Source organism: Oppia nitens, unplaced genomic scaffold (assembly GCF_028296485.1).
Source record: "Oppia nitens isolate AA-2021 unplaced genomic scaffold, nextdenovo-longstitch-racon4-pilon3 scaffold2_pilon_pilon_pilon, whole genome shotgun sequence".
In the NCBI taxonomy this organism is placed as follows: domain Eukaryota; kingdom Metazoa; phylum Arthropoda; class Arachnida; order Sarcoptiformes; family Oppiidae; genus Oppia; species Oppia nitens.
In genome coordinates, this window is record NW_026533210.1 from 1,615,586 (window position 1) to 1,626,548 (window position 10,963).

Consider the following 10,963-nt stretch of genomic DNA (forward strand, 5'->3'; position numbering starts at 1 on the left):
CAAAATGAAATGCTACAGACACACACACACAAAAAAAAAGGCTCGTATAGATTTCAGAAAACAAAACTTTTCAAGTTTTTTTTTGATAAAATAATGATAAAATGTATTGATTTTTGAAAATAATTTTTCTAAATACCAGTTTGTTTTTATACTGATTTTTTAGGATTCATAGTTGTTTATATGTCTACAAAAATTAATTACTGATTTTAGGTTTTTTTTAGATACCATTAGGTAATGTTTTTATTAAAATATTATTTGAAAAAAAACTAATGTCACAACTTTTTTTTTGAAGTGTTGTTATGTAAAAACTACAATCAAATATCTATAGTGACATTTGCAAAAATTTATTTAATTATAATAATAATAATAATAAATATTTATATATCGATAAATGTTATAAAATTATTAACTAAAAACAGATATAATTGTATTTATAAAAAACTATTGTCACAAACTATTATGAATACTAAACAATATTAGTATTAAAATTTTTTTAGTTATTATTTCCATATAATTGTGATTTAATTTATTACACTAATTTACTTATATTATTAATTGAATTTTTAAATTGTTAATAAAATAAAACAAACAAACAAAATTATAAATGTATTTATGTTTTCCATTTGCTTATATAGTATTAAAAAAAAAACAATATTATCATTATTTTTGAATCCATATATAAATCTTATGCTTTTTCCATATATTTTATATTATTTTGTATTGTCGTGCCATTAGTTTTTTTTAATGTTTTGCCAAAATGTGCTTGTTAGTAAAGTAATCAAGGTGACTTTTAATTTTTCTAAACAGACAAATAATAATAATAATAATAATAATATTACTAATGATAATAATGATAATACATATAGTGTTGATAATACAGTAGTTTTAATCAAATATCAAGATTTTAATTAAAAGTTTTATTCAACATTATTTTTGTTGTTGTTAATAATATTCATTATTATAATTATTATTAAAAATTAATTAATAAAAATTAATTTAATTATGTCTAAAAAATAAGTTAATTAGTTAAAAATTCAATTCAATTGAATCAATTGAATTTGAACAGGTGTTGACTAACAAATAATAATATAAAATAAAATTGCATAACTATTACTAGCATTACACCTAAACTGTTTCTATACATAATGTTATTTTTTAATCATATTATATACTAATATATATATTATATACTGTATATATATATTATATACTGTATATATATATTATATACTGTATATATATATTATATACTGTATATATATATTATATACTGTATATATATATTATATACTGTATATATATATTATATACTGTATATATATATATTATATATACTGTATATATATATATTATATACTGTATATATATATATATGTAAACTTGTCTAATATATAAAATAAAATAAAAATAATTGCACTATAATCATAAGTAAAACTAACTACAAATAGATAATATTATAATATATGAAAATGATATTATTTATTTTTTTATTAAAAAAACAATATTGTGTAAAGTTTTAAAATTATTATTATTATTTAAAATTTGCTTATTATAAAATGTAAAAATTTACAATTTCAATATGAATTAATAGATCAACATATTAAAATGTTTTTAATTGTTTTTTTTGTTGTTAAATATATTTATTATAATAAATAAATTTATTATATATTGATTATTAAAAATTATGTATGTGATTTACATATAAGTTAATAATTATACATGAAAAAATTTATAATTAAAAAATCATTTAAAAAAATTAATTTTATTTAGTTTATTGTATTGAATTAACTGTTAAAATAATAACATGGAAAATAATAATAATAATAATAATAATATTAGCAATGTTAATTTTGACGATAACAACAACAAGTGGTCGATTAGATATAAAATATTTTTGACATTTTCAATATATATTAGTGTCTTATTTTATGTAAATATTATGAGATTTTTATTTAATTTTTTAAATAACATATTATCAATTAATTTAAAATCTAAATCAATTTAAATGTGATTGATTTATATTTATTTTTTTTATTATTTTAAAAAAAAATTAAGTTAATTCAAAGTGGCTTGGTAGCCCCCACTATGCTTGACCTGCAATCAATATACCGGTGCACATTTGAACAGATATCCTATCTAAATACCATATGGAGTATTACCTATTTGGTGGGTGCTCTGGGTATTTACAAACAAACAAAAAAAAATCATTATTAAATAAACTTATTTTGTATATTTTTTTTAACCAAACATAATACTACAAAAAAAAAACTAAACATATAAAGGTGTGGCAGTCTATGGAAAGTTCAATAATTACATTGTGTTTATGGTATGTCTAATAGTCAATGGTCTGACATCAGTATCGTTTGCTAGTCTCAAATATCTGACCTTATTATACATTGTTTTCGGTATCAATGGCCTGGAAAGTGGTATTAACGACAGTTTTCTTACCGTATGGATTGTCGACATCTGGCAAACCAAATGCGGACCGTTTGCAGAGGCACTACATTTTATAGTCGGTTTGGCACCGATACTATCCATACCTATTGTCAATCAATTTCTATCAACAACAACTAAGCCAATAGATACCACTAATAATTTAAATACCACATTAATTACTGATAATACTATACAAACACCATCTCAAATATGGATACCATATCTAGTGGTGGGTGTCATCAATATACTGACCGGTATATGGTTTGGCGGTATTGCTTACTATAGACACTACAGATATTATCGGAAAATTAATATCAAAACTTGTTGTTGTGTGTCGACAACAACAACAACAACAACAACAGTCAACACCAATACAACTATCGAAACAAGTATTAGTAGTTTCAAACAGTTTTTTAGAAAAACCGGTCACATGTTTGCCAAACAATTGTGTCCATCAATGGTTGGCTGTGCTATCATATTGATGACATGTTTGCAGTTATCAATTATATTCACTGTTAACTGGTATTGGCAAACCTATTGGACGCCATACATACAGTTTTCATCGGACAAACAACAACAACAACATAATAAAATAATCAGCAAACAACTGGCCAACAATATGGTCGACGCCAATCAAATTGCTATAACAGTCAGTCGGGCCGTGTTTATACCACTGTCCATCTATATATCAGCTGTTCCCCGTATTTACGGTAGTCTAATAGCTTTAATAGTATCGGTCGTATTGTTTCTCATATACGGTAACAGTTCGCTAACTGTCCTATGGTTGGGTAACGTAATTATGGGTTTAGGATTGGGACCCATACAGGCATCGTATTATCAATTATTGAAAGGCAAACTACCGGTGACCAACATGTTCGGGGCTATCACTGTATTGTTAAACGGTTTATTTCAGGCAATATTTTCAGTAATATTGGGTCACTATATCGACACAAATCCTATAATATTTATTTATTTGACTGTAATGTTCGTAGCGATCATTGTTTTACTATTTATTATAACACATGCTTTACTTAAACAAACAAACAATTAATTAATTAAATGTAAATATAATTTTTGGATAACATATTATTAATTATATTAAACTAATTGATTTATATAAATCATTTAAATGTGATTGATTTTTAAAAAAAAATAATAATACATATAGTGTTGATCATAGTTTTTAATCAATTATATCAAGATTTTTATTAAAAGTTGTATTTCAACATTTTGTTGTTGTTGTTAATAATATTCATTATTATTATTAATTAATTAAATTAATTTAATTATGTCTAAAAATAAGTTAATTAGTTAAAATAAAATTCAATTCAATTGAATTTGAACAGATGTTGACTAACAAATATTAAAAAAATTATAATAAAATTACATAACTATTACTAATTAAATTCAATATATATATATATATTAAATTTGTTGTCTAATAGATAAAATATAATTGCACTGTAATAATAAGTAAAACTAACTACAAATAGATAATATTATAATATATGAAAATAATATTATTATAAATATGAAAATTTCAAATATGAATTAATAGATCAACAAATCAAATGTTTATTTGTTTTTTGTTAAATATAATTTTAAAAAAAAAAATTATTTTATTGATTATTTAATTATGTATGTGATTACGTATATAAGTTAATAATTATACATGAAAAAAAAATTTATAAGTAAAACTTATTCAAAATTAATTTTATTTAGTTTATTGTATTGAATTAACTGTTAAAATAATTTTTAAATAATAACATAATAATTTTTGATAACATGGATAATAATAATATTAGCAATGTTAATTTTGACGATAACAACAACAAGTGGTCGATTAGCTATAAAATATTTTTGAAATTTTCAATATAACTTTATATTAGTGACTTATTTTATGTAAATATTTTGATTTTATTTTTTAAATAACATATTATTAATTATATTATTATAATTAATCTAAATCATTTAAATGTGATTGATTTATTATTATTTTTTTATTATAAAAATTCAAAGTTAATTCAAAGTAGTATGATAGGTCCTACTATGCTTGACCTGCAATCAATATACCGGTGCACATTTGAACAGATATCCTATCTCAATACCATTTGGGGTATTACCTATTTGATGGGTGCTCTGGGTATTTAACGAAACAAATAAATAAAAATCATTTTTAAATAAACTTTATTTTGTTGTCAAACATATTCAATAAACTTTATATAAGATTATATATTTATATACATATACATGTACTGTATATATAGTTGTGGCAATCTATGGAAAGTTCAATAAATACATTGTGTTTTCGGTGTGTCTAATAGTCATTGGTCTGACATCAGTACCGTTTGCTAATCTAAAGTATCTGAGCTTATTATATGTGGTGTACGGTATCAATGGTTTTGATAGCGGTATTATTGACAGTTTTCTTACCGTATGGATGGTCGACATTTGGCTGAACAAATGCGGACCATTTGCAGAGGCACTACATTTTGTTATTGGTTTGGGTCAGATAGTGGCCATACCATTAGTTAACCAATTTCTATCCACCACCACCACCCCCACCATAGATACAAATCAACTAAATACTACATTAACGGATATTTCATACGATTATATGGAAACACCATCCAAAATATGGATACCATATCTAGTAGTAGGTGTAATCAATATAGTTACCGGCATATTGTTTGCCGGTATTGCTTACTATAGGCATAGATATTATGTATCGCCTGATAATAACAAATCTAACAACGATTTGCTAACAACAGTCGACAACACTTCAAACTTAACCGTCAAATGGTTTAGACATTTAATTAACAAAAACCAACCGATTGTTTGCCACACAACTGTGTCCATCAATGATAGGCTGCGCTATCTTATTGATGATATGCTTACAGTTATCGCTTGTAATTACTATTCAATGGTTTTGGTCAGCCTATTGGTTGCCATACATACAGTTTTCTACGGATAACAACAACAAACAGGATATAATCAGCAAACAATTGGCCAACAATATGATGAATGTCAACAAAATTGCTTTTACAGTTAGTCAGGCACCAGTTATACCACTGTCCATATATTTGCCACCCGTTTTACGTATTTACGGTGGTCTATAGTTTTTGATAGTATCGGTAATACTGTTCGGTATTTATAGAAACAGTTCGCTAACTATCCTATGGTTGGGTAATGTCCTAATGGGTGTAGGACTGGGACCCATACAGGCATCGTACTATCAATTACTGAGCGGCAAACTACCGGTAACCAACATGTTCGGGGCCATAATCATAGTTTTATCCGGTTTATTTCAGGCCACATTTTAGGCCATATTGGGTCACTATATAGACAACAATCCCATTATATTTATCTATTTTAGTTCAATGTTTGTATTGCTTATTGTTTTATTAATTTTTATAGCACATATATTTTTAAATCGTTTTTTTACATAATAGTATATGAAATTTAATTATTTACATTTAGAAACTAATTTTTAGATATTATTAGAAATTCAATTGTTTTTAAAAAATTGTTTGTTATATAATTTGTTTTATCACATTTGTTTTAATTAAATATTTATAAATTTAATTTTTTAAATTTAATTTAATCCTAATTTTGTTAACAATAATAAATAAATAACATTTTAATATAATTAAAAAAAATAACAATAATTGTATAATATTAATTAAAATGACAACTAATTAATTAAATTAGTTAAATAAATAAATTACTTATAATTATATTAATATATAATTTAACTAATAAACAACAAAAAAATAAATGCAGATATATTTTTTTAAATTTTGTTTTTTATCAATCAATCAATCATTGATTGATTGATATTATGATACTTCTAGTATAGATACTACCGGTGCCACCATAACTATATCTGTTTTAGTAAAATTGTTAGCTTTAGTTTGCATATTATAGTTGGATTTGTTGTCATTATTTTTGTAGATCAACCACCAGACAATGGCCACTACTATCAGACCCGTCAAAATGAAAAATAGGTTAACATAGACCAGTGTAAACACATCCGTATAGATAAATCGGCTCATAATTATCGGGGTAATGGCGGCTATCAGTCCGCTCATAAATATATAGAGTACACCAATCATATTGGTTACCGGTGTTACCATTTCGACAATCTGATAGCCGACGGCTTGCATGGGTCCCAAACCGATACCGAAGACAACGTTGGCCACCCAGACTCCAGTCGGGCCGATATTTGTGAATATAATGTACAGTATTTCGGCGACAAACAAAATGACCAGAAATAATATGGCAATCAGTTTCGAGTTGACAAACCTGGATATAATCATACCGGCTATCCGACCGGCAACCAGTGCACCGCCCAATACAGTGGACATTTCGACGGCCATATCGACGCTTAACTTTAGTTTTGAGTCCTCAACATACGTGGGTATATAAGTGAATTGTGCCCACTGTATGGTCAACGCCAGCGATACAATATAGCCGCACAGCAAAACAATGGCCAACATCAGCGATTCCGATGATGATTGACCACAGGTCACAATTGTGAACCGTTGTCGCCAATTACTTTTACCGTCGACTGTATTTTTGATGTTGTTGTTGTTGTTGTGGACAACAACTCGGCGCTCATATTTACGATAGAAATACGTGCAGCCAATAAACAGGCCAAACGCTACCGATATACCGCCCAATACGCCGTACGGTATATGTATTGTCGACGGTCTAATGATTATAGTTTCGGTGACCTGACCATCCATTGCCGGACCCGTTGTATTGTTTGGCAGTGTTTTTTGAATTTTTTCCTCTAGAAATGATCCGAAAATCTGGGGCGTTATCAGACCGGCAACACTGCCGCCAAAGTGTACGGCCTGTATATATGGACCGCAGTCTTGGGCCCACATTTCTACTGTCCATACGTTTAGTAGGAGTTCAATACCGCCGCTCAGGAAACCGTTGACCACATTGTTAATGTATAACAACGATAAGTAATGATAAAACGGTGTCAATATCATTGTCAGACCAATCAGGACATGAATTATCATTAGTGACAGCTGTCTGTTGATTACGTCAAAAGCGAATCCATCTATAGATATATAAATAAAAAAAAATTTTTAAATATGATTTAATTGATAATAAGTTATTATTATTTATTTATATTTTTTGTTGTATTTATTGTCTACTCATTGTTAAAGTAATTAACAGCAAATATATACAGTACATACACTTAATCTGTATATAAATTATTTTTAAAGTACAACAAGTTTACTTTTTATACTGTATATATTATATATAAAGTATACATTATAAAAGTTAAATATTTTTTCCGATATTTTTATTTTAAAACTAACAATTATAGTCTTATATATCTATTTATAATTTCTTGTTCAACATTTTTTGAGACATTAAAATAATAACTTATATATACATTGATAAGACATATATTGATATATAAGTGTATATCTTTAAAATATTACAAAACTTTATTACATTTACAAAGTTATAACCCTATATAAAGTTTTAGACTACATTTCATTAATTGAATATATATCTATATATTTTTTTGCGTGTGAACATATAAGGAACTGGATCATTGACATCCAGTTCCTTATAATCAAGTATAAAAAATGTACATGATAATATTATATATATATATATATATATATATATATATATATAACAATTGATAATATACATACTAATTGATCCCACGGCATAAGCAAACGCCCTGATTGTATTAATATTGGATATCTGTTCATAAGTGCACCGATAGATATCTTGCAAGTCCTTCAATGTTTGGCCAATAATATAGTTGTTAAATGCCTTTTAGATATTATACATTGAAAAATAAAGTAATTAATTATAATATAATTAGCTTTAAAAAAACACAATTTTAAAAAAAATAATAATTAATATTAATAACTTATCAATAAAACAGTATTATATGATAAATAAATATATATATATTAAAAATAAAATATAATTATATATAGTTTATGTTATATTATAACAACAACGAAAAAAATAATACAAATAACTTAAATAACAATAGTATTATAAATTAATTATAAAAAATACTATTATAATAATAATAAGTATTTGTATTTTTACATATAAAAGATAAGACACAACGAGGGCTATCGTCAAAAATATCCGATATTTTGGGGTCAGACTACCCGAAACACCCGACTGTTTGGCAATGACTTTCCGGTCTGTTTGGTCGTTCATTTTGATTGCGAAAAAATAGACAATATTATTGTAATAAAAATAATAGTAAATTTCATTAATAAATATAACAATAATAATGACAGCGATGTTTAGTTAGCAAAAAAAAATAATAGTAATAATTATATTTTACTATTACTACTAATATTGCAAACTATTAAAATAAATTTGCTATTAAACCAACAAAAAAATGATCATTAGATATATATATATATATATATATATATATATATATATATATATACTATATATTTATATCATTTTTTTTATTAGTAAATATATATAATATTATATATAAAATATTGATGATATTAGGCAATAATTGATTTATAATTGTTTATTATTCATTAAATAATATTAAAAAAAATTAACTCATGTTTCTATATGTTTGTATGTTTCTTATGCAACAACAACAACAAAATTATAGAGAAAAAAATTAGTTTTAATTATTTAATATTTAACTATACTTTCATAATATTTTTTATGGAAAAAAATTAAATCAGGATATAACTGGATATATTGATGTCATAAAAAAAAATATTGTACTTTTATTGTGTAAATAAATTAAATTAAAATAAAATAAATAAATATCTATCGTATGACTGAAATAATTAATACTTAACTAAATAAATAAATAAATAAAAAATTATGTATTATTTATAATTGTATTTTAATTTATTTTTTAAAGAAATTTTGTTAGCGATAAAAAAATAATATTCAAAAAAATAACTATATTATTAAAAAATAATTTTTTTTAAATATATAAGTATGATATGATTTTTTATGTTTATTATTATTATATTAGTACATTAATAATTTAATTTTTAATTAAAAATTGAATTAAATAAAATGTAATAAATGTAAAAAAAATTATATATAACTATTTTATATTTACATTATTGCTTTAATTAATTAATTTACTAAAAACTAAATATACTAAATATATAGTTATGTTACTACCAATTAGTTTGTTTATCAATTATTATGACACGTCTAGTATCGATAGCTACCGGTGCCGCTACTGTCATGATTTCTACTACATCTATAGTAGTATTTTTATTTGGTTTCATATCATAGTTGGACACATTTGTATTGTTTTTGTGGATTAACCACCAAATAATAGCCACTACCGCCAGTCCAGTGACAATAAAAAACAGGTTAACATAGATCAGTGTAAACACATTGGTATCGATATATATGCTCATAATTATGGGCGTAACGGCTGCTACCAGTCCGCTCATAAATATATAGAGTACACCTATCGTGTTGGTCATCGGTGTTACCGTTTCGACAATCTGATAGCCGACGGCCTGCATCGGTCCCAAACCGAACCCGAATAAAACGTGAGCCACCCATACACCGGTTGAGCCGATATTTGTGAATATAATGTAAACAATTTCGGCGCCAAACAATAGGATCAAAAACAATATAGCAATGAGTTTGGCGCTGACGAACTGCGATATAATCATACCGGCCAATCGACCGACTACTAGTGCGCCGCCCAATACAGTGGTCATTGTGACGGCTCCCTGGGCGGTTTCGTGTAGCTGCGAGTCCTCAACATATGTGGGCATATAATTGAATTGTGCCCACTGTATGGTCAACGCTATCGATACAATATAACCGCACAGCAATACAATGACCATTAATAGAGACTGCGGTGATTGACCACTGGTTGCTACTGTGAACCGTTGTCGCCAATTACTGTTTCCCTTAACTGTGACAACTCGTCCCTCATATTTGCGATAGAAATAACTGCAACCCATAAACAGGCCGAACGCTACCGATAGGCCACCCAATATGCCGTACGGTATCTGTATTGTCGACGGTGTGATTATTACTATATCGGTCCCGTTGACCGCCAATCCTTGTGTATTGTTTGACATAATCACTGATATATCTTTTACCTCTAAAAATGGTCCGAAAATTTGTGGCGTTATTAGACTAGCAATACTGCCGCCAAAGTGTACGGCCTGTATATATGGGCCGCACTTTTGGCCCCACATTTCTACTACCCATACGTTGAGTAACAGTTCAATACCGCCGCTAAGGAAACCGTTGACCGCATTATTAACGTATAGAAGCGGTAAGTAATAGAGGAATGGCGTCAATATCATTGTCAGACCTATTATGACATGACATGTCAATAGACACAGTTGTTTGTTGATTATGTCAAATGCAAATCCATCTATAGTTACAATAAGTATATTAAATATGATTTACTTAAAAATTATTTTAGTTAATGCTATCAATAAAAATAAAATTTAATTTATGCTGACTTGAAAATAGTAAAAAATTATTGCTACACTGTTTG

At 26.1% G+C, this 10,963-nt stretch overlaps 1 protein-coding gene across 1 annotated transcript; it reads right to left on the reverse strand.

Annotated features, from left to right (window-relative positions):
• Positions 1-6,275: 6,275 nt before the first annotated feature.
• LOC128955253 (sodium-dependent glucose transporter 1-like) lies at positions 6,276-8,652 on the reverse strand. Its single transcript, XM_054300903.1, has 3 exons — positions 8,536-8,652; positions 8,124-8,247; positions 6,276-7,510 (listed from the first exon to the last, which is right to left on the reverse strand). The coding sequence occupies exons 1-3, from the start codon at positions 8,650-8,652 to the stop codon at positions 6,276-6,278; spliced, it is 1,476 nt and encodes a 491-aa protein (XP_054156878.1).
• Between the last annotated feature and the right edge of the window lie 2,311 nt (positions 8,653-10,963).